At 52.3% G+C, this 24,523-nt stretch overlaps 1 protein-coding gene across 3 annotated transcripts; it reads left to right on the top strand.

Moving 5' to 3' along the window:
* Positions 1-2,043: 2,043 nt before the first annotated feature.
* On the top strand, positions 2,044-20,105 carry GFOD2 (Gfo/Idh/MocA-like oxidoreductase domain containing 2). 3 transcript variants are annotated; one of them, XM_086620868.1, is made up of 4 exons: positions 2,044-2,069; positions 7,668-8,011; positions 17,509-18,454; positions 20,092-20,105. In XM_086620868.1, exons 2-3 carry the CDS (start codon positions 7,753-7,755, stop codon positions 18,405-18,407), a joined length of 1,158 nt encoding a protein of 385 aa, XP_086476994.1. In that variant the 5' UTR covers positions 2,044-2,069; positions 7,668-7,752; the 3' UTR covers positions 18,408-18,454; positions 20,092-20,105. The 3 variants fall into 3 exon arrangements, with proteins under 3 accessions (XP_086476994.1, XP_086476993.1, XP_086476992.1); XM_086620867.1 differs by lacking the exon at positions 20,092-20,105 and adding an exon at positions 19,492-19,719; XM_086620866.1 differs by lacking the exon at positions 20,092-20,105 and having other exon boundaries at positions 17,509-19,409.
* Positions 20,106-24,523: the final 4,418 nt, after the last annotated feature.

The raw sequence follows: 24,523 nt of genomic DNA on the forward strand, positions 1-24,523 counted from the left end.
CTGTGACCTCAGTGCAAACACCAAGGCACCAAGTATGACCCTCCATCCTGCTCCATGAGCACTGCACGTAAGTACAAGCCTTACCTAGATTACCCTTAGCAAGTTGGATTCTCCATTCAATTAGGATAATTTTCTACATCCCAATTAGGAGAGCAGGAGAAGAAGGAAGGTTGTTAACACAAGCCTCATCTAACTCCCAGGGCCCAGGTTGGGTTTCCTGGCCTAAGCACACAAGAATGAGTCAGTTTTAACTGTAATCTGAGCACATCAGTTGTGGGGAGCTATCTGTAGATGGCAGACCAAAGGTTTCAGCCCTTTCTTCTAGGCATCTCCATTGCTCTCTTCACCCAGAGCTTCGCTGGTTCAGCGCGGGCCTCAGCACCCCGAACAGTCACAGATCTGCAGCGAGAAGGTGCAAAAGCTCCATCAGGACAAGTCAGTGATAACAAAAACTGTGGGCCCTTTCCATGCACAACCTCCTCCTCCCTCACAGACCTGCATGCACCGCCCCAGGGACTGGGGCTCAGCTAGACCTTCTCCAGTGGGCAGTGCCTTCCCAGTCTTCCCAGCTGTGGTGCCAACAGAACTGAAGGTTAATGTCTTAGAATCCTAGAATGGTTTGGGTTGGAAGGGACCGTCAAGACCATCTAGTTCCAACCCCCCTGCCATGGGCAGGGACACCTTCCACTACACCAGGTTGCCCAAAGCCTCATCCAACCTGGCCTTGAACACTTCCAGGGATGGGGCAGCCACAGCTTCTCTGGGCAACCTGTGCCAGTGCCTCACCACCCTCAGAGGGAAAAATTTCTTCCTTAGATCTCATCAAAATCTCCCCTCTTTCAGTTTAAATCCATTGCCCCTTGTCCTGTCACTACACACCCTTGTAAAAAGTCCTTCTCCAGCTTTCCTGTAGGCCCCCTTTAAGTACTGGTCTTGCCTACTGCTGAGTCCACAGAGCTCCTCTGCTACCAGAGCTCCTTCCAGCACCTTGCAGTGAAGCTCAGGAGCACCTGCCTGATGTCTTGCCACTGAGCTCTTCCTCTCTCGACTTCTGCAGCGCCATGCAGCCTGTTGGGAGCAGGCGAGGAGCCTCCTGTGCACTGCTGGGGGAGGATGAGGAGCAGCATGACGACAAGGGCTGTCCTCAGATGGAGCATGGCAGCTGTACAGGAGAACTTCTTTGGGCACCGTGCTGCTCTGCCCTCCCCAGGGTCTCCGAAAGAGCACCTTCGGTTGCTGAGCGGAATCTTGCCCTCAGCCTGCCTGTAGCAAGGAACTTCCTTGAGCAATGGAGGCTCGCAGTGAGATAGACATGGACACATGGATCCCCTGACCTGAAGCCTAGAGCCAGGAAATCTCACTGCACAAGTTTCCTGGGCGGCTGAAGGAGCTGAGAGGGCTTTGGGGGGGATGTTCATCCCAGGACCTCCCACCCAGAGCCCCCGCTGAGCTGGGCCGCACAGGGACCAGCCTGCGGCACATCTTGGGGTTACAAAACTCTGACAAGTCGCAAAGCGAGATAGAAGAGTGAAAAGTCAAATGTACGAGTTAGGGTTGTTACGGTGCATGAGTAACTACAGAGACCTCACTAGGGAATTACCGGATCTTCCTCTGGATTGTTTTAAACCTCGTCCCCCCGCTGCTGCATTTTTCCATGTTTCGCTTTAAGAAGCTAAGGAGACTGTCACGGACACCAGGGATGCTGCTGGAGCGCCGGCCCCGGTGCCGGGCCCCCCAGCCCGCCCCGTGTCCCGCCTACTGGGGAGCCCGCGCAGGCGCGGCCGCGGCACCCCGCCGAGGAGAGGCTACGGGGGGAGCGCATCAATGAGATGACGCCGCGCCGCGCCGCCTTCCTACTGGCTGCCGGCACTGTCCGTCGGCCAAAGGCCCGCCTCTCCGCCGGTGTCCGGCCGCGGGATAGGCCGCCCTGCACGAGGCGGGGGAAGCCTCTCCGGGCGCCGCCATTTCGGGAGCCGCTGCCCGGCCGGGCAGGGCGGCGCCGGGAGCGGGCGCCCGGCAGGAGGATGCGCGGGGGGGCGGCGGCGGCCTCCTCCGCCGGCCGGCGGCAGGTAAGGGCAGCTCTCCCGGTGCGGGGCCGCATGGAGGCGGGCGGGACGCGTTCCTGCCCGAGGGCGCCGGGCCGGGCGCGGCCGGCGGGGGAGCCCGGGGGGTCTCGGCGGGACTTCCTCCGTGTGGGCCGGCGGCCTGCGCCGTGCGGCCCCGTGAGGCGAGGCGGAGGCCCTGCCCGGGGCGGGGCGGGGCCGGCTGGCGCGGCCGCCGCCGTGAGGGACCGGCACACAAAGAGCAGCCGCTCCCCGGTCAGCAGACAGCGCCGTGGGCCGCGCCGGGGCCGCTTCGCAGCGCGGTGACAGCGTGAGGGGTTTCAGGGGTTGCCGCCCTGAGCTCGGGCGGTGCCCGCGGGAAGCGGCGTGCCGTGAGCGGGCCCGCATGGCACGGCCGGAGCGGGGCGGGCCGGGCGCTGCGCTCCGGCTCGGGGGGTGGCGGGAGCCGCCGAGGCGCTGGGCTCCGTCGCGCAACACGCTTGCTCGGAGTTAAAAGCGCGTTTCGGAGGGGCAGCGCGTTGGTCTCTTTGAGATTGGCGCATGAACCGCGTGTGTGGGGGCCGTCACAGGCGGTACCTGGGTGCCAGAAGGCTGGATAAACGGTTTGACAGGTGGAAAATGACTGCACGTACAGAATAGAGTCACGGAATGGTTTGGGTTGGGAGGGACCTCAAAGATCACCCAGTTCCAACCCCCCTGCCATGGCCAGGGACACCTTCCACTACACCAGGTTGCCCAAAGCCCCATCCAGCCTGGCCTTGAACACTTCCAGGGATGGGGCAGCCACAGCTTCTCTGGGCAACCTGTGCCAGTGCCTCACCACCCTCAGAGGGAAGAATTTCTTCCTTCTATCTCATCAAAATCTCCCCTCTTTCAGTTTAAATCCATTGCCCCTTGTCCTGTCACTGCACACTCTTGTCCAAAGTCCCTCTCCAGCTTTCTTGTAGCCCCTTTAGGCACAGGAAGGTGCTGGAAGGTCTCCCCAGAGCCTTCTCTTCTCCAGGCTGAAGTGATGTCTGGCTTCAGTGGACCAGTGAAGTTCTCCCAGCTCTATTCCTGCAGAGAGCTTGCTGGCTTTCACAGGGATGCCTGCAGTTTCTACCAGCACTTCTGTCACCTCTGCTGGGGTTCTTGCAGAACTGACAGTTCTGGGGCAGCATCTGTTTTCAGTCTCTGCAGTGCATTCATGTCACTGGTGCAAAACTCCTAATGCAAAGTGAAAATCTGAGTAGTTCCTGTATAGATTTTGGCAAAGTTTCTCGTGCAACCTTAAGATCCATGAGGATGTCACAACCAGTAACAACTCTATTACCTGTACAGGCCTTGTTACTTGTCTTTGCTTTCTTTGCAAACTCAACAGCAACAACCGACTGGGTGAAAACAGTTCCTCTGTTGCTGATAAGCCCCTCCACTGTGTGCCTCACCTTCCTTGGAACCAAAATGGAACTTCTTAGGATAAGTTGGAGAAGCGTGAATTGCCTTGTTCTTCTGCAGAGCCAGTCTTACACTAACGAGTGTCTTTTTTGGCAAAAACTATTATTCTTTTACTACCTTTAGCCATCTGTAAGGGTTCACAACAGCTTCTGGGCGCTGTAGTCCTTGACTGTAATATTTATTTTTTGAGGCTTCTGCCTCCTGAGCTCCCTGACTGCTTCAGTGTGGAATTGAATTGGGTCCTGTAGGAATTGGCAGGTTTTTCATTGCGTTTGGTCATGTAAATGCTGGTTGCAATGTATTCCCAAAGTGGGTTCCTGAACTTGTCTAGTCTTCCTTGACTCCTTTCAGCAGCTGACATCTACAGTATGCCATGGCAAGGTGTTTCACAGCTTACCACGCCTCCTTTAGGTTGTTTTGATCTTGCCTTTGCTGAGCTCCGTTTGATTTGTCCTTATATTGGGAGAGACAGTGAAAAATTTGGTTTCCTCCATCCTAAGACACTCTGTATCACTTCTGTGACATCCCTCTCAGTTGCGTCTTTGCCGGACTGAGGAATCTTTCATAGAAGCACAGAAGGGTTTGGGTTGGAAGGGACCTTGAAGACCATCTAGTTCCAACCCCCCTGCCATGGCCAGGGACACCTTCCACTACACCAGGTTGCTCAAAGCCTCATCCAGCCTGGCCTTGAACACTTCCAGGGATGGGGCAGCCACAGCTTCTCTGGGCAACCTGTGCCAGTGCCTCACCACCCTCAGAGGGAAGAATTTCTTCCTTAGATCCCATCGAAATCTCCCCTCTTTCAGTTTAAAGCCATTGCCCCGTGTCCTGTCACTACACACCCTTGTCCAAAGTCCCTCTCCAGCTTTCCTGTAGCCCCTTTAGGCACTGGAAGGTCTCCCGGGAGCCTTCTCTTCTCCAGGCTGAACAGCCCCAACTCTCTCAGCCTGTCTCCACAGCAGAGGTGCTCCAGCCCTCGGATCATCTTTGTGGCCTCCTCTGGACCCGCTCCAGCAGCTCCATGTTCTTCTGATGTTGAGGACCCCAGAGCTCAACGCAGAACTGCAGGGGGGGTCTCAGGAGAGCAGAGCAGAGGGGCAGAATCCCCTCCCTCGACCTGCTGCCCATGCTGCTTTGGATGCAGCCCAGGACATGGTTGGCTTTCTGGGCTGCAAATAGCCCAAAAATCCTCCCTTAATCTTCTTTACTTAGGTCTTCCTTAGGCAGAAGATTTTTTATGCTTTTGATCACCTTTGTGTCGTTTCCAGTTCTGCTTTTTTCTCCACTCCTTAGAGGAGAAGCATTAGAAGTGCTCATAGATCTCCGGAGATCAGTGCCCTGGGGACTTCTGCCGTGGCACAGTGCTGCTCTTCTGGGGTTGCTGTTCTTCATGGACTGTTAATTACAGCTGCCCCTTTCCTCAGCTGTGGCTTCGTTTTGATTTTTAGATTCCTTCCCTGGGGTGACCAATGTCTCATCTGCCAGTTAGCAGCACTGGAATGTGTGTGTGGGGGTTGTACCAATACATGCCCCTCTTCAAAACCTCCCGTGCCACCTCTGGCAGCATTTACTCTAGTTCTGCCTGCGCCACGCGTGCTCTGCGCCTTGCCCTGTGCCAGGACCGTGGTTTCGCTGCCCTTCGGCATCCGCATCCATCCTGCCATGAGCATCCTGACAAACCAGGACCTCCCAGTTGGGGAAGAGCACAGCTGCCTCGCTGGAAGTCGTTGCTGAGGCTGAGTTGGCTGGTTCTTGGTTTGTCGTGGTACTGGTGCTGAGCTGGTGCCCTTTAGTTCTGGTATCATCAGAAGTTGGTCTCCATGGAAGTGAAACACCAGTTTTTGTGGGTTTGTGCTGGTAACGACTAGTGGCACCGTTGCAGCGGCACGGTGCGTTTTGGGAATAAATGGGTTTAAAATGAATTCCACCTGACTGGGTTTTTTAGGAGGCAGTTGAACGGAAAACAGAAAAAAGTAAAACTTTTTAAAGATGAACTTTTTAAAATGAGCAAGCGTTCCAGAAATCAGCTCATCCGAGCAGCAGGAGTCTCCTACCGCACGGTAAGCGCTACGGTGCGCTCTTCATCGCGTTTTCAGAAAATTCAGCCTTTTCCAAACTTTTGCCACCTGCAGTTTTGACATCGGTGAGCAAGTCCGTGCAGCCTGGTGCAAGCAGGCACACGCTCACCTTGGCTCCGTTCCACCTTGCTCAGTTTGTGTCTGTGCAAAAGAAGATGATGCTCTTTTTACTTTTTCTTCCTCCAGCCTGTAAACTGCCACATATAGATGTGTAGGGACTTCAACAGTTTTATTTATTGTACATCCAGCTGCAGGACCTTGTTTGTTTGTTTGCATCATTTATACAAAACAAGCCTGAATACAAGCCATCCTTCCTGCCACTAAATTACCTTTTTACATATAATAGTAGATGTTTTCAAGATCCTTTTAATACCATCCTCATTTGAGAGTTCTGCTCAGTGTCGGATAAAAATGAGTTAATTAAAATTCCAATGAACTTTGTTCTTGTTTATAAAGACTGTATCATGTTATCACGACTGTATCACTGCAAAAACCTATCATCACCCAGAACAAGCAAAAACCATACTGAAATAATTCAGTAAATATTTAATAAGGTGTTTTATCGCATCTGTAAATATTTGTTGTGTGTTTTAGAAGGTAAAATATTCTCAAGTGCTGCTGTTTCTGTTTCCTAGCTTAGTTTGTACCACACAAATACCTAGAAATTGGGCAGTTTTGTTCTGCTGGTTGGCATGGGCACCCCCAGACTAACGAAATGCTGGTGCCATACAAAGCGTTTGCGGTGTGGGGGGGTTGACTTGCCTGCTGGTGCCTCCTGATGCTGTGTCAGGATTTGCTTTTGCACGTCGTGACTTGGTGTGAGTCTTTTAGGATGTGACTCCTTCTGAAACAGATCGCCTTTCTTGGGATTTTTCGATCTGATGTTGGTACCGGTTTTCTTTTTAAACATGGTCTTTGCCTCTTCATGTTAAGCTGCTAAGGAAAACGGAATTTTTCATGTTTATAAAATTAAGAAAACTTTTTCTTTCTGCAGAAAAAAAAAAATCATTCGGAAAAGGTTGACAGTGGGTGTAGTAGATGAGAATTCAGAAAGGCACAGAGCAAAAGCCAGCTCCTAGGTTGCAGTGGCACGGATTGAGGAGACTTCCGACGTCTCTCCTCAAAAGTTAGTGCTCAAGTGAGTGCTGAAGGCAGTTCAGCCAGTTGTGGCCAGAAGCAGCTCTGAGTCAAACTGGCAAGGAGGGATCCAAAGGGATCAATTTACCAGAAATTACTTACAGAACAATAAAAGTGTGACTTAACCAGGTGTTTGTGTGTAGGGACTATAATTGTGTGCAAAGCCCTGCGCTCCTGGAGACTACATGGCGTAGGCAGGAGATATTTTTGACTGTCCTGAGTTCAGTAAAACTTCACTACCCACAACGGACACAGAGGAGCGCCCTTTTCCTGTCGGAAAGCAGTTTTTTGCGTAGTCGAACACTGACATTAGTCTCCTTGTAGCCTTCTCCCCAGGCTAAAGCAGCTCGGTGAATCCAGGCTTTCCTCGCAGGATGTGTTTTCTAGATGTTCTCTGGAGTGGCTTAACTATGCCATAAAACTAAGTTCCAAGTCATTGCTTTCAGTTTGTGTGTTTAATTTGGAAGAAAGCTTTATGTGCCCTAAAGCTTGCCTGTTGTTTCCAGCTATCTCAGCCAGTTTAATAAAAGATACGACCTCATCTCACAAACTTGTCTCATTTAGAGACTTATATCATCACAATTACAGTGGCACTGCTCTCACTGCCGATGCGATATCCGTGTCCTGTCCCAGTGATGCTTCCTGTCGCTCCCAGTTGGTGCCTTGCCATCTCTGGTTCATCCTGGCGTGCTCAGGTGTGTTTCTGGACATGTGTCCTGAGTTTTGAAGCTCAGGAGGCACTCTTGACTTTGTCAGTGGGATTGTTAGACTTGTCCCTTAGTACTGCTTCTCTAAGGACTGCGAGTTTGTGGGGGGTTGGTTTTTTCATGAGGATCTTTGGGAATTTTGAATGCTGTGTGAAGGGTAGAAGGATTCAGGCTAGATGAGTTTGAGATGTGCTTGATAGCAAAATATGCCTTTTGTGGTTACTGACTTGTAACTTTTCATGTTTTAGGAACCGTGGTTGGAACGGAAAGCTGAGCAGCTGAACGCTTTATCGAAGGCCTGCGTGTAGACCGTAATGCTTGAATGAACGCAGAATGAAAATGCTTCCTGGAGTGGGCGTGTTTGGAACTGGCAGCACCGCCCGGGTACTGGTACCCCTGCTGAGAGCAGAAGGCTTCTCCATCGAAGCGCTTTGGGGGAAGACTGAAGAGGAAGCCAGACAGCTGGCAGAGGAAATGAACATCCCCTTCTACACGAGTCGGACGGACGATGTCTTGCTTCACCAGGACGTAGATTTGGTTTGCATCAATATCCCTCCACCGCTAACTCGGCAAATTGCTGTGAAGGCTCTAGGTACCTTTTTGTCTCTGGAGCGGGACCGAAAATCCATAGCTCGCTGGCAGATTGAAATTGGAAAGTGTTATCCCAGCACAGTTCTGGTTGCACCACGGTGCAAATGCAGTGCTGAAGGTGTTGTGTGGCGTTGGTAGCGCCATCTGCAAGAAAGGTTACCTAGAATTTTTTGTAAAAATGCTCTTTATAGTTGCTTATAGCTTTGCAAATCTTGAACCGATCGGGCTAAAATATCTCATGTCTTCTTCTGACTGAATTTATCGTGGGCAGGTGTTAATAAAAACGAGCTGTTTCAGAGATGATGATGAGGGAGGAAAATGTTTTTATGCCCATTTAAAACAAACAAACAAAAAACCCAACAAACAAACTCATGCAACTTAAGTTGCTTAAGTCATTTCAAATCTTCCCACGTCCCACAATAGGAAACCGAGATTTCCCTGGGGTGGGAGGATTGTTCAGCTCTGTTTTCTGTTTTCCCCACAGATAAAACCACACTTGAAAGTTAAAAGCCTTGGAAAAAATGACTGCATGTGCTCCGTAGAGCCTTCGTAGGAGCCAAATTCTGTGCAGGCCCTGTTTTGAGCCAGCGTGCTGTGACCCAGCCACCGCCTGGAGCTCTCCTTAGCCACTGGTGTCCGTAGCAGGCCGGTACGGTCCCGGGTGCAGGCTTCCTGGAGGAATCCTTCCACCTGATGCAGGAGGGCAGGTGCTGGGGGAGGAGGAGGAGAAGTTGGAGGACAACAGGAGGAATCCAGCGAGATGGGCTGGGTGAAGGGGTCTGGGAGAGGAGGAACACCACCCCGAACTGGTTGGGCAGGGAGCTGCTTGGGCATCCTGACATTTCTTAATTCTCCAGCGTGGGACTCTGTAGTGTTAATGTCCTCTCACGTAGCACAGCGTGGCTGTGAGTTTGCATGTAATTCTGGAAATAACAGGTGTGATATTTTTCCTGTGTTTACAGGAGATCCACATGAGTTAATTTTAGGACGGGTAATGTCTCAAACCATGTGAGCCAGGGTGGTTTGTTGTTCTTGGCCTCTTTGCTCCACAGCAATTTGGTTTGGAAGTAACCAACTCCCTGCACAAAGGTTTGCAGTGCCACTTAGATATGCAGAGTGAGATTCTGAGCTTGTTTTGGTTTGTTCTGCGGGGTTAGATTTGTGTGTTTACCTTGTCCTTGGAATTTAAGGGATTCCAACTTCGGAATATTGGAACTGTAACTTAGAATTTCTCTCTTTAAATATGCTAAAAGCTCTACGTTTGTTAGAGTAGTAAGTGTTTAACTGGTTCTCATGGCTCATGATGGTCGAGTGGGCTAAATGGAGAGGCCTGAACCTGTTATGAATTATTAACCGAAATGAATCGAGTTTCTTTCTTTGAAGGCTGGGAACCTGTAGGATGGCTTAAGGAGGAAAGGGGGGGAGAAGCCGAAAGCCCAGAAAGCTCGGGAAATCAACGGATGAAGTAGTAGTTTTTCTTTGCTCCTCTCTATCCTGAAATGTTCTGATCTGCAAACCGGTGCAGGCATCTGGGACCCAGTATGATGCTGACCTGGTCTGTCAGCTTTTCTGTCGCAATAGTGTTTATCGACCTGCTACCAAGAGTGTCGTGACGTGCTTTAAGCCAGTGCTGGAGGGGTCATTGGAGGAACACAAGGGCAGGGTAGGGCCAAAGGTGGCAAGTATGTTTTCTCCGGAAGTTCAGATTGATACTGTGATGTTTATAACTGGAGAATTATTGGCTGTGAATTGTCTATAATGGTTTGGTGTTTACTGGCCCAGAGGCCGGGCTTTGGGAAAGATGGATGTGGCGCAGTGGTAATGGTCTTGTGTGTTGTTTTGGTGGGGCTTTTTTGTTTGTTCTTGAAGTGCTTACACTTTTAGTACTTACTTGTATACTTTTTAGTACTTTCTTTGGGGTTTTTTGGTTGTTTGTGTTTTTTTTTTTTTTTAAGTGCTTACGTTTTTCTTTCTGGAGAGACAGACCCAGTTTTTCCAGGCGGTGCGATTCGTTTGCATAAATTTCCTGCTGACTGCCATCCATAAACAAGCCTAGGTAGGGCTTCGGCATGCTGAGGACAAAGCAGTAGCACTGGACTGAGTTCCTGCACCAGACAGAACAGATCAAAGCCCAGAGGATAATTCAAATTAAGATCCGTGTAATCTTATGGTTTATCTCCACAACCGGCAAAGCAAGAAGCTATCCTAAAATTTGCACTTCTTTTGATCTCAGGGGAACTAAATTAATTTCAGGAAACGTCTGTGCTGTGGTTCATGTCCCACAGGTAAAATGCATCCACCTTTGCGTTAGGTGAGCCCAGAGCTGAGTTACCAGCTGGGGTGGAATGTAAAACATGGGATGTTTGTGCATGAGGCAAAGTTCAGGGAGGCAGAGCATGAGAAGTCCTCAGAGTAAAATTTTATCTTCAGGATGCTGAAGATAACGCTGCTGCGCGTACGGAGCCCGGCTGCCAAACGGGTGGTTTGTGGAGTGGCTACAGAGGAACCTGTTGCTTGTCTCTCGTGGTTTGTACTGGTTGCCTACATTGTTTAAGACATCTTTGCAACATAGATTGTTTAGCTCCCTGATTTTGTGGAGTCCCTACAAATTATAGCACGTATGTGTTAATTATGAGGGAAGGAGTCAGAAAGGACACTATCACTGCTTTGTGTTGTGTCAAATCTGGATTTCCTGCTCTGAAACAGGATGAACGGGCATGCCGTGAGTGCTCGTTGCATGTTGTGCTTCCCGTCTCCGTAACGAGTAGCATGGAGGTCTTTTCAATCCGTAGGCAAACGAGAAATGAAATGGAGTGTGCTTTGGAATGCGCGTTCATTCACTGGGAAGCTCCCAAAGCAAGCACGTCTGAAACAGCCGGTTGTTTGGGAAGACTCCTCAGACACTCCCAACTTCTTCCAGTGGACAAAGCAATGGTCTGGTGCGCTTCAACAGCGGCCAGTCGTACATCTTCCCAGGTGCAGCCTCAGGTGTCTGACCTTACTCAGGGTAGGAAAGAACTGGGGCTTCAGTTCAGTGGACATATTTACGTGGGATAAATAGATGTGGTGGCTTGAGCCGACATTGGAACTTGTGCAGAGGGAGGCAAGGCTGGGCACTTCAGCTGTTCGTGGAAAGCGTTGGATGGGCAGCTGTGGCTGTGATGGCCAGGCAGAGGAACAGCCAAAGAGGTGACGTGGTAGGTGTCACGGTGAGCGGGCTGTCCCAGCCCAGCCCACTCCTGGCGCTGCCTGGGCAGGCTGCGTGGCACGCGGCCGGTCCCCTCCTGACTGCGCTGCAGGGACACCTCTGTGCATGGGTGCCCCTGCCTGTTGCATTTGCTCACCTGCGTGTCCCTCCCGGCCCATCCAGGCTACTCAGTGGCCCCCTGGCTACGAAGGACCTTCTCAATGAGGTGGCCGGGTGTGGTGTTGGTGGCCTGCTGGTTTGCACCCAGCCTGAGGCAGAGAGGAGACCCCAGCTCATGTGCCTATCAGCTGTGGAGAGAGCCAGCTCTTCAAGGTTTGGGCTGCACTTCTCCCAGCTTTTCGTGCACACTCCGCCTCCCAAAGCCCCACCAGGCTGCGGGGTCCTTTCCCTTTCCTCCTGCCCTTACTGGCACCCTCCCTACCAGGAGGAAGAAGTGGGCTGAGGGGTCCTGGCCGTTGCTGGGACCTGTTTCCATCCCCAGCTCCTATCACGGCTCTGGGTAGTGCCCACCAGGTAGCATGAAAAAGCAGCAGGTTTTCTGTGCTTGCATTTTATTAACCCAGACTGTAAAATACTTCTTGTATGGCCAGTTTTGGATGCGGTGTGGCTAAGCAGCTGCAGGAGAAGCTGAGGCCTCGTTGCGGATGGACAGAGTGGATCTGACTAGAGACATAAGATTCCTTTAGGAGAACATACTCCAGTTTATTCTGCTGTCCAGTAAGGCTCACCTCTTGTTTTTTGATTGCTTCCATAGGATGTGAACACCCTTTAAATCTGGTATTTCATTGAGTGAAGCCATGATTTGGCTATGTTACGTTAATGAGTTGAGACACCTCTTTTTAAACATTTAGTTTATTTACTAAACCAGGAATTGGTTTGAAAATTCTTGGAATCTAGCAGGTGCTTTTGCCCCAGAACGCGGGAGTGGATAGTTTATTTAAGGACTCCTGGCAAAAGTGACCTTTTGTTCTCTTTTTCCCTCCCTCTTACTACAACCACCAGTTAAAAATTCATAAATAAGAACGGTTTCTCCTGTGTGCAGAGCTAGTGACGACTGCTGCGAAGGGTGCACCTGGAAACGCGCTCGTGGAGAGGTGGTTTCATGTGTGTCTGGAGCAGAGCAGTTTGTTCGGGGTCAGGCCTGATCGCTGTCGGGTGCTTTGGTCGGGGTGTGTGAGTCAGGTTGTGTGGCTGCTCTGCACGTAGGGCCGTACGGCCTGTCTGGGGCAGTTTCTGGGGGATGCTGAAGCCTGAAGCCGTTCCGAGTTAATGAGAGTCACGAGCAGTGGAAGAGCTGGTGGAGAGCTGCCTACCTTCTCACTGCTTAGCTGGTTGCCTTAGGTACATCATTTCACATTCAGCAGTAACGAACGCAGCACTGAGAGCAAGAAGCACTTCCTGAGGGACCATCATTGCAGCTTACAGAGCCCACGGGGGCTTGGAGCTGGTAACGGTGGGGTGGGCTGGCAGAATAACGTCCATCTGCCAAGACTGTCATGAGGCAGGGTGGGCAGCCTGTTTCCTGGGTGAGGACAAAATGAAATAAGTTCTAGGGAGGAAGATTGACTCTTTCTCTCCCTAGTGTCCTAGGAGGACTTCAGTGAAGGGATGGTCTGCAGAAGCTGATGTGCTCCCTGCACAGGGTTTGCTCCGAGGTATGCACAGAGGAGACCCTGAGGCATGTTGCTAGGACAGCCTTCTGTCTAAGGTGGGAAGACCCAACTCCACAGCTCCACTTCCTTCCTTCCAGTCATGCAACCCCTTCTGTGGGCTTAGACCCATCTGTGAGCTGATTTAACCCCCTGCGTGGAAAGAGGAAGCTTCCTTTTCTAAACTGGGTTCCAATGGTGAGCCGAACTGGTTCACAAAGGGCTCTGAGGAGCACCAGAGCCCTGTGGTGGCTCTCAGGTCTCCTAGCTGGTTGGGACCTCAACAGACAGTTTTGCAGTGGTGATTTAAGAAAACAGTATGGTACCAAGTTCAGGTTATTGATTATCAAAATAATAGTGACAGGACAAGGGTTGTAAGTTACTCTGCCTCGGAAAACAGAAGGCATGGACGTTACGTTGGTAAGGGACCTCGTAGCCATCTCCGACTTGGCCCTCGTCCTTGCTGCACGGCCATCTCCATGAGCTTAGGGACGGCTGGGGGGGCATCCCACTGCAGGCAACCACAGCATTGCCCCAGAGGTGTTACGGTGTACCCAGGACTCCGACTTGGCACGCCGGCAGCGCTCGGTGGGCTGTGCCAAGCTGTCGGTGTGCCGCACTCACTGCCTTCCCAAACAAAGGCATCAGGCAGTTCTTGCTCCTCAAGCTGCTCAGCCTGCACTGTAGCACGGCACTGACACAAGGACAAGGGTGGGTGGCAGGACAAGGGCAGCCCAGTGTGATCGACTGCCTGGTGTGACGTGGCTGACCCGGCAGGCAGGGGGGTCTCCTTTGGCTCGGCCCTCTCCGCTCTCAGTTGCCCACTGCAGGGACCCAGCCCCTTCTGTGTGGACACCGTCAGGCTCCTTGAAGAGCCAACTTGGGGCAATAAGCTGCCCGAAAAAGAGCCAAGATGAGTGAATATTTCCATGTTGGGTTTGTGCCCTGAGCCAGCTCCTGCACCGCCAAATACACGTGGGGTTGTGCAGCAGGGAGGGACGTGCCGGCAGAGCACTGACTGCAGAGCAGTGCCCCGTGCGAACGTGGATCAGGAGTCGCTTTTATTTTCTGCCAGCTTTGAGAACTGCTGTGAAGATCCTCCTACTTTTTCTTTTCGCTTGTATTTTACTGTAACTTGGCTTGAGATAAGTGTTGCTTAAACAAGGCAGGTAAACCAGGCACTGAAGCTTCTCAAGATGCTTCAGCTGTGTCCTGGTTTTGATTGGGATGGAGTTGGTTCTTCTTTGTAGCAGCCAGAAGAGCTCTGGGTTTGGGATTTACTCTGGGATTTGCTGTGAGCAGAACGTCGACAGCGCACTGATGGTTACAGTTGGTGCTGAGACATCAAGGGCTTTCCAGCTTCCCGTGTTTTGCCAGTGTGCAGGAGCACAACAGGCTGGGGGGGGAGCACGGCCGGGACAAAGGGCCACAACTGCCCTTAGGATTTGAACTTAGATTTAGGATTGAGGGACAAATTGGCCAAATGAAGTATTCCATATCACGTGGCGTCATGCCCAGTGTATAGGTGAGGGTTGGCTGGAAAGAAAGGCCTTTGCTCTTCCAGGGGTTTTCACTCTCGGTCTCTTGGGGTGCGCTCTCTCTCTCTCTGGGCCTCTCGCTTCTCCAGGATTGCGATGTTGGGACTTTCTGTTTTGGGATCGTTTGCTGGGATGGGACAGGTGTTGGTCACTGGGTGGTGAGCAGTTACACTGTGCACCACTCGTTTGGATATATTATTGTCATTATACGCATTTACATATATTCATGTATTATTATTATTTAATTGTTCTTCTCTCAACCCACGGGTCTCTCCCTTTTCCCCTTTAATTCTCTTCTCCATCCCCTGGGGGTGGAGAAGGTGGGCAAGCAGCTGAGTGGTGTTTAGTTGCCGGCTAGGCTAAACCGTGGCAAGCTGGCCGTGCAGAATATCGAACAGAGCATCGTGCCTTGTCTCCGGAGCAGGACTGGGGGCGGGAGGGTCAGCAATGGTCCCCGCCACAGAGGGTTACCAGTGGGCAGCCAGGGTGTGCCCAGGGAGTTTGACCGTCCCCTTTGCTCGTTAAAGCTTCTGTTGGCTCACATCTATTTAGGGGATTTCTCTGGGAGAGAACACTAAAAATTGTAGTCTTGTCATTTTCTGACAGGCTTTTGCTTGTGTCTGTTAGAAACACAGGTTCGGGGTTTGCCGTAGCCGTAGCTGTCCCCTGGCTGAGCTGGGCACGATGATGTGTCACGGGAGCTCGCTGGCCCCTGCACCGCTCTGATGGTTCCCAAAAGGCTCGCTGGGTGCAGCCGGGAGGTGGAGTGCTGAGAGCAGGAGCTGCAGTGTGGGATCTGGCTTCCCTTCGTGTGCCAGAGACCGGCTGAAGCGTTTGTGCTGGTATCTTCTCGTTGGGTTGTCACTTAAAAGCTGTTCTGAGCAGGGAGCCCAGTCTGCTCCTGGGAAAGGAGAAGCTTTCAGAGAGGTGCCTACCAGCATGTGCAGCCATGGCTGCAATTCCTAGGCAGAAACTGTGGTACAATGTGACTGACCTTCAGGTCTGACATCACCAGTTAATGTCGGGAGACTTCTAGGTTGTCACACTGAAAAATATTTGAGTAAGTATTTTGTCTGACCTGATGTATGCGATAAAAGTTAAGCCATGCCATGAGAAAAGGGTGAAGATGGAGGAGGAAGAGGGAACACCAGCAGAGCATCAAATGCAGGGATTTGGTTGAAGCCTGCACTGGGATGCTCTTTTGTATAACTTTTTCTGCTTTAAAGTTAAAAAAAAAAAGTGAATTCTTCACTGCCTACATTGAGTCAGGCTGAGCACGAGATGAAGCGCATCCGTAGGAATAAAATCTGTCGTGGTTTTTGGACTGAGGGTCGAGACAAGAACCGAGCGGGAGCACCCACCAAACATGGTCTCGGGCAAAACATGACTCAGGCTTTCTTCATAAAAACAAAAACAATTTATTAACAGTTACTAAACAAAAGACAAAAGGGAACGAAACCGGTTACTTGAGAGGAGAAAGAGAAAACAAGGCCCGATCTTAAAACAACACCTCCCCACCCCCTATTTTCCTTTCGTTCCTGGCTCTGTCTTCCCCCCAGCGGCGCAGGGAGACAGGGAATGGGGGAGTACAGGTCAGTTCATCCATGTTGTTCACTGCCGCTCCTTTCTTAAAGGAGGAGGAGTCTTTACACCATTTTTCCCTTGCTTCGGTGGATCCCCTACTCACAAAGAAAAAGTCCCCAAACTTTTCCAAAGTAAGTCCTGCCCGCAGGATTGCAATCCTCCCCATGGATCGCACCAGTTCGGGCTTTACCAGTCTCGGCCTCTTAGGGAGCTGCTGCCACTCGCGTCGGCGTGGGTCGTCCCACGGTCTCCAGATGCCTCCACGACCTCGTCGTGCATTCCATGCCCCATTATCAACAGTACCTGGTCGCGCATCCCCTGCTCCACGACCTCTCCTGGGCTCAGGCATCTCCTTCCCGACGTGGGTTTCTCCACAGGCCGCGAGTGGGTCTCTGCCCCGCCGAGCACACCCTGGCTGCAGGGGGGCCGCCTGCCATCTCACACCGATTTGCAAGGGAAGCCTCAGCTCCAGCACACCTCCTCCTGCTCCATCTTTGCTGACCCGGTCGTTGTGGTTGTCTTCTCTTAGATATTAATCCTCTCTGGGGGAGCTCGGCCCGGCGGGCACCCCGGGAGCGGGGCGCTTACCGAGTCCCCCATGCGGCTCCCCGGCGCCATCTTGAGCACATGGCGCCGGCCCGGGCCCGAGCGGCCGCTCGGCCGGGAGCCGGGAGCGAGGGCAGCGCCCTCCTGCTCTCTCCTCGCTCCTGAGCAAAAAGCCCTTTCCCGCCCCTTTGTCCCAACTTAAATAGGGCAATTCGCAGAGGCGCCGCCTTGGCTCAACCTCCCCCGGGGGGGGATGGGACTCAGATCTGGTGGCACAGGGAGCAAATCCCCTCCCCTGCCACCAGAACACCCCCCCCACATCAAACTGTCACAAAATCCCAGTGGGTCAGCTCGCGAGGGCAGCTCCCGTCTGCGTAACTCGCACAGCCACCTTTGCAGTCTGCTGAACCAGAAGTGTTTTGCTTTCCAATTAGCGATGCTTTTAAACAATCCACCCACCAAAACATTGTTTCTGATCCTTGTATTATGTACACGGCCACTAGGTATCTTCTACATCCCATTTCTATTCATCTATTTGAAATAATAAATTCTTAGCGATGGTGAAATACAAAATGAAAATCGAATCTCCCCATCACTCATCTCTTCCCTGCAGGGTGCATGATGTTATTTTCCCTCTGGCTGTACAGGTGTTCCAATAATTTTACAGCTACAACACGCAACTTGTGTCTTCTTGCGATGCCATTTGGCCACTTACCCTTCGTGATGTAAAAATCCTCTCTTTATGTGCAGCCTCTCTGTGGGAGTTTGTCAGCTCCGCAACCAGAGCATCTTGGAAGCAGCTTTGGGTCTTGCTGCACTTGGCATTCCTGGTTTAGTTCCCAGACCTTTGCCTTTGAAATTGCAGCAGGGAAGCCTGACTTTTAAAACTCCCATTTCTCGATGGCCTTTTGGAGTATCTGAGCATATTTGGCTGGTGTGTGCTATGTTATTTTTCTTTTTCTTTGTGCTGCAGGAATAGGGAAGAACGTCATCTGTGAGAAAGCCGCTACCTCTGTGGATGCTTTCAGGATGGTCACAGCCGCCAGGTATTACCCCAAGCTGATGAGCATCGTTGGCAATGTTCTCCGTTTCCTGCCCGCCTTTGTGAAGATGAAGCAGTTGATAGAAGAACACTACGTGGGCAGCGTGATGATCTGTGACGTACGAGTTTATGGGGGCAGCCTGCTGAGCCACAAGTACAACTGGATCTGCGATGAGCTGATGGGAGGAGGTGGCCTGCATACAATGGGAACCTACATCATCGACCTCCTCACTCACCTCATCAGCAGGAGGGCAGAGAAGGTCCATGGTTTGCTCAAGACTTTTGTGAAGCAGAACATGGCTATAAGCGGGATCCGCCACGTCACCAGTGATGACTTCTGCTTTTTCCAGATGTTGATGAGCGAGGGTGTCTGTTGCACTGTGACTCTCAACTTCAACATGCCTGGATCGTTCATCCATGAAGTCATGGTTGTTGGCTCTGCTGGTCGCCTCATAGCTCGCGGGACGGACTTGTACGGGCAGAAAAACACCGCGCTCCAAGAAGAACTGCTGCTTACAGACTCTCTGACTGTCAACAAGGGCCTTTTAGACAAGGGGTTTAAAGACATCCCGCTGCTTTACCTAAAAGGAATGGTGTACATGGTGCAAGCGCTGCGGCAGTCTTTCCAAGACCAGGAAGACCGTCGGACGTGGGACCATAAACCTGTCTCCATGGCAGCCTCTTTCGAAGACGGTCTGTACATGCAGAGCGTAGTAGAGGCCATCAAGAAGTCCAGCAGGTCGGGGGAGTGGGAGGCTGTGGAGGTGATGACTGAGGAACCAGATGCCAATCAAAACCTCTGCGAGGCTCTTCAGAGAAATAACTTATGAACATTCCTGCTTTGGAAGACAGGCCCGTTAACACTTCTGGCTGTAATGTAAGAAAACTTTCGTTTTTAAGATATGTTGATTGTTATTTAATAAGCTGAGGTCCTTGGGTTTTATAAACATGTAAAATATGTCAAGTTCTGATAGAAACTGTTCTGATTTAAATGGCTTAAAGAGTTTTAAGTGTTTCCGTTTTTGCAAACGTTTAATTTCTGCCTTGGGGACTGGTAGGAAAACTTGAATTGCCCTTTGCACTCGCAGTAGCTGAAGCGAAGCGCGGGATCTCTGCCGTTGCCTGGCCTGGGAACGGGACACGACCCCTGTTGCACAGGTGGCTCATTTTACCCATTCTAACATGAGAGCACGTAGAGCAACATCAGGGAGTGTCTGTTGTTCAGATGCCTTCTCCTTCTCTCTTGGAGACTGACGGAGTGTTACTCCTGTTTGTAAAATTTTCTAGAAGAGTTTAGGGATGTAACAGGTCTCTCAACTCCTATAGGACAAAAAGCAGAAGGAACAGATTGAAGTTTGTGATACAAGGATCAGCCTTTTGGCTTGCAAATTCCTTCCAAGTGGTGTTTTATTTAAACGATGCTCTGAATTCTCTGTTGGCAGTGTCCTGGCAGGAAAATCCTCAGGAAGTCTGTGATGATTCGTGCTGTTCTTCCATATCTGTAGACGTTATTCCTTCTACTCAGGAGGCTGCCTGCATCCAGCAGCTTTCTCCCATAAGCTCTGTGTCCGTCGGTTGTGTTTACTGCCCGGCAGCACGGGCGCTGTGGCTGCAGGACCACGTTGTCATGTCCAAGACTGTTAATAAATGCCTCCCGGGGGCACAGGATTTCCAGGATTTCTAGTGTTGTGGGTAACGAAGCTGTACGGCGTTAACCCTCTGGGGACCTGAAGGTGGAAGTAAGGAGGTATTTCCTACCTCTGCAGCTCTCCTAACATGCTGGCAGGGTAACGGTCACACTACACGCATCCTGGTAGTTGGGAGAACAGGGACTGAACGTGGGTAAGTCTGTTCTTAATCCCAAACACTGGATATTAACCCTCTGGCCCTGCCTGTCCTCACCCCCTCCTGCAGCGTGTGTCCAGTGGAGAGATCCGTTGGCAGATCGTGGGCGGATGTTCATTCCATTTGAGGCAGGTATGCGGAAGGGATAGTCCGATTTTACTACATTTATTTTGTGTACTTGAAAGCTTTTTTTTTAATGTATTTCCCACTAAATTGTAACCCTGTGTATTTATGTATATTAACATGCAAACTGCTGTTTCATAAGCTGGTCCTTCCTGAAAAAGTATCTTGTTTTCTACAGAAATAAAAAGTTGTGTTTGTTGGGGGAATTCTTTATGCAGCTGTGTGCTTGTGTTTGATTTGGTCAAGCCAAAACTGTCCTAATAAACGTGAACAGGAGACTTCCAGCAGGGGCTTGACATCTGTTGAGTCCTTCCCTACTTCTGTGCTCTTTTGCTGCCAGCTGGGCAGCTTGGATGTGGAAAAAGTAGGAGATAGCTCTGTGCTGCCCTAGTGAGTGTCATCGATGACCGAGGGAAAGTCAGTCCCACCAAAGATCTGTTTCCCATCTCTTTGCTGTTTCCCTCGGAATAGAGCTGTTGAGTAGCTGGTTTTGGAGACCGTCTTGCCTATCTTGGACTTACCATGTCAGCTTTTGTGATTTAACAGGATCTTGGTTTTCGTCCTGCCTCACTCATCTTAGAAATTGCTGGAAGACACCAACTAAGAAGCAAAATCCCGTAGTATTGATGGGACAGCTTTCTTGGCTCAGCATGTCAAGCAGGTATTTACCTTTGGGTTTTATTTCATTTCAACACGTTCAAACTCTGCTAAATAAGTCTGCAGGTAACGCAGTTTTAAAGGGTGGGAGTGTGGCTGCTCCTGCGCTCTGCGCAAGCTCATCCCTCCCGGGAGCTGGATGGAGAAAGCAAAGGGTTGACGTGCGTTCACTGTTCCCAGCCATGGCAGATGGAGCAGCAACAGCCACGTCTCTGCAACCCTTCCTTTGCAGGCAGAGGGCTGGTGCTCCTGCCGAAGCTCTGAGCGTCTAGTGTCTGTGAAGTCTCTGTGCTATGTAAAGCAGGTGAGATAACGTCTCCTGAGCTCACCTGGAAGTCACCACCTTGGTTCAGGTGGAACAGCTCTGGCTTGTTTCATGCCAGTTTTGGATCTGTTTTGAAGCTGTCCTTGCACCGAGAACCTTCCTTTGTGCTTTTGTCAGTACGTTTGTACTGGGCAGAAAATCCTAAAGTACAGCTCCTTCTCCAGGAGAAGGAGGAAGCGCAAAACATCTCCCAGATGACCCCAGCAGAGGAAGGAGGGTGCCAAGGCTCCTGGGTGAGCAAGAGACCTGACGGCAGAAGCATTCAGAGAAGTGAAACGGGCCTCTCGTAGGCTGGCTGCAGCCTGCAGGCCCTGCACAGGCGGAGCGGGGTGGCGGATCCTCGGGACGAGGTGTGAGGTGGATCCCTGTCGGGAAGCCCGGACTCCCCCACGCAATCCCTGTTCGTCCTGCGCAGGTGTAGTGAACACACCTGCTGGTTAGCGCTGCCCGCAGCGGGGGACCCGGCCACGCTTCGCTGTGTGCCAGACTGTCCCCTCCTGCGTCCCCTCTGTGGGGTGGCCTCCAACAGTGGGGCTCAAGACCAGTCCCCAGCCTCCCGCTTTTCACACGTGAGGAAGGAATGACAGCACATGCATCCTAAAGCCAAGTGACCTGCAGGTATATTTTTATAATGAAAAAGTGCTTTTTCCCCCCCCCCCCCCCCCAGGCAAATCAGGTTCTCTGCAACCAGGAGAAAACCCAGTAAACCCCTAGCTGTTTGTAGGGGCCAAGGTGAGGATCACCACCCCGCAGGTCAGGCTGTAGCAGCCAAGCAGGAGGTAGGAAGCTGTGTGGCTACTTATACTGAGAAAAGAGTGCTGGCACCACGTAAGCTGCGTGTCTGAGCATCCCATCCATATCGATCTGCTTGAATTCATCATCTGCTTTTGGCGCTGGGATATCCGGAGCTCTGCTGGCCCAGGGATCTGCAAGAGGAGCGAGTGCATCAACAGCCCAGCCACCTCCTCGGAGACAGGCTGAGTGTTTGCAAGCAGCAGGATCCCCCAGGTCACAGCAGTGTGAGCGGGATGGCTGTGCTGGGTCTCCAGCCTGAATTCCTGCTTGGAGCAGGCCTGTCACCAGCTCTAGCTGAGGCTGGCTGTGGCTTGGAAGTGCCACCAAGTCTTGGAAAACAACTCTGGAACCTGGAGACTGTGAAGTCAACTGAAGAGTGCTGTCCTAGGGGAAAGGGTCCTGCCTTGTTTGGCTGGGCCACCTCAGAGCTTCAAGAGAAAACCTAAGGGAAGAGCTACAAACGGTGACCCAGAGACATCCAAGCTGCTTCTCTAAAAGCTAGGATATGCTGCCAAAACCTGCACAGGCAAGGGCAAAGCCTCCATTTCTGGGAGGACACGCTATGGGGGCCAGCATGTCTCTGTTTGGTCACTGGCGGGACAAGGCTGTTTCCCTGGGAAATACAGGAGCTGGGTAAACCTTCTTGGACCTCACCCTCCAGCTGTGGAGCAGTTGCCCTCCCAGGGCCTGCAGGGATCTGGCTTGGCTGGGCCGGCTCTGGGGCAGCTTCTTCTTCTGATGGGTGCATCAGCTCCGGCATGTCGAAGTTGATGTACTGGTACAAGGGTCGCACGCGCCGCCGTTTTCCTGGGGAGGTACAAGAAAAGCCCGACACTGACCACCCCTTCCCTGCCAGGGCTGGGCTGTGGCTCACGGGCTGCAGCAGCATGGGGAGGAGAGGAAGAAGGTTACCCCTGCCAGGAGAGGAACCAGGGCTGCAGAGAAAGGCAGGTGCCCTTGAGCTGAGGCTGCCTGGTGGGATGAAAGCCAGGGATACATGGCCCCATCCCAGAGACAGAACAGCAGCTGGAGGGAAGAGCCATGGTGAGCCTGCCTGGCCATCACAGTGCCCAGCTGAGAACTCACCAGTGGCAGAGTCCCCATCATCACCCAACCCCCGGGGACGCTGCCAGGTCCGGGAGAAGCAGAAGGGCGGGAGGCCACCCTGTTGTACTGCGGATCCAGCCTTAGACCAGCATCGTTCCTGAGACAAGTCACCTAAAGCACACGCTGTGCCAGCCCAGTGTGGGTGGCTGCAGCCACCAGCTTTGCTCACCTGGCGTGTCCTGGGACAAGGCCCTTTTTTTTTTTGGGGGGGGTCAGTTTCTTTTTCTTACTTTTCTTCTGCTGCTTGGCAGAGGGGACCGCATTGCCTTTGGAGGTGCCTGGCTCCTCCGTGGTGGGATGCACCCTCTGGAAATCAGAGTGCTGCAACCGGATCGTTTGTGACTTGGCCCTGTGGGACAGAAACCAGCTGTGGGTCACAGCCAGCTTGGAGTCTGGCTGCAGTGGGAGACAGAGCCCCACGGCACCTTGAGGGGCTCCATGCCCTGGCCGTGTTTCCGTGCAGCCCTTGCCCTCGGTCTGTGCTCATGCTGTGGTGAAGCCATGCCAGGGGCTGGCTGGCACCTTGCTGCTCCAGCTGACAGCCTGGACTTGGACTGTCTGGCTAGTGGTCACTGACTGTGGCTGACGGATGGCTTGGGGCTACTGCGTTGCCATAGGTGCCGTTTCCCTTTCCACCACAAGCCCTGTGACTCTTTGGGCTTCTCCCGTTCCACACTTCTCTGGTTTATCTGCTCTTTTAAACTCTAAGCAACTCAAAATTACTACAATCCAAGCTCCTTGGTTCTCAACAGAATAAAAACCAAGGGAGAACAATGTCCAACCACAAATCCTACATACCAGTATCTTCCACCCCAACCTTACCCAAAGTAGGATCTTCCATCCCCTTCCTCCCAACCTTGTTTCACCCTCACTCAACACAACCCGCCTGGAGCAAGCCCAGGCCTCGCTGGCAGTTGCTCCTCACACGGTGATCCTGGCAAAGCCGGTTCGTGAAGATGTGCTGACTTACTTTGTCCTCTTGCGTTTGAAGCCATGGGCTAGCAGCCAGGCCTTCAGCGCCGCGACGCAGCCAAGATCCGCCAGGTCTGGGAAGAGCTCTTTGTTCTTTCCCATCTCCTTGTCGTACAGCTCGGTGTGGACGAGGACAGCTCGCCCGTCCTTGGACCACTGCAGGGGACACAGGGCACAGCACTGATGAGTTATGCTCCCATTTTGCCAGTCCCTGCAGCTGCTTTCCTTGGGCCCTGGCATGGATGACCCTGTCGCTGTGGCTCAGACCCTTTGCTGGCCATTAATAACCACTTGGGTTTAAGGTTTTACACCCCACACGGCCCCAGGGTCTGGGAGGTGAGCCCAGCTGGCCGGTGAGCAGGAGCAACCTGTGTTGCTGCAACGGCTGTGTGTGCTGGGTGGGACCGCTAGGCTGGGTGGTCCTGCAAGTCCCGCTGGCCCCCATGGGGCTCTGGTTGCCACCTTGCCCCCCCCATCACCACCGCCAAGCCCTGAGCAGCAGCTGGGGCCACCCCTGAGAGTGCCACCAGGGCAGAAAACCGCTCTGCAAGGAGCTGGCTGGAAATTATTCAGCTGCCATCTCCTGCAGCTTAACTAGAGGCTGGCAGGTAACTCTGGGGTCGTTTACCCTCAGTTCGAGAAAGACTTGGGAGTTATATCACGCCTTTTGTTTCTGGGTAGCAGATCCAGCCCCAGGGACATCCACCCTCTGCAGAAAGGAGCTTTTTCCCATTTCTTCCCCCTCCCTAAATTTTGGCACACATCGGGACCCCGTGTTCACGCACGAGGCTGGCAGAGGGGCAAGTGCCATGCTCGCAGCACCCAGGGATGCAGCCTGTGCGCATCATAGCTCCCACATCCGACGTGGCATCACCCCTCACCTCCAAAGCTTTGATGTCTGGGTTCTCCAGGGCTGCGGACAGCTGAGCGAGGATGTGCCCTGGCTCGTGGCCGCCGTGTTGCCCCTCCTTGGGGCTCCTCACCAGGGCAGGAGGCTCTGGCAGTGGGGCTGACATGGCAGATGCTCTAGGCCACCGGCGAGGGCTGCACACAGACCAACATCTCCATGAGCGTTTGGTTTGGCGCAGGGGCTCAGCCCAAGGCACAGTGCTCTGCCGGGCT

The sequence above is a fragment of the Tauraco erythrolophus genome, chromosome 15 (assembly GCF_009769465.1).
Source record: "Tauraco erythrolophus isolate bTauEry1 chromosome 15, bTauEry1.pri, whole genome shotgun sequence".
NCBI lineage: Eukaryota > Metazoa > Chordata > Aves > Musophagiformes > Musophagidae > Tauraco > Tauraco erythrolophus.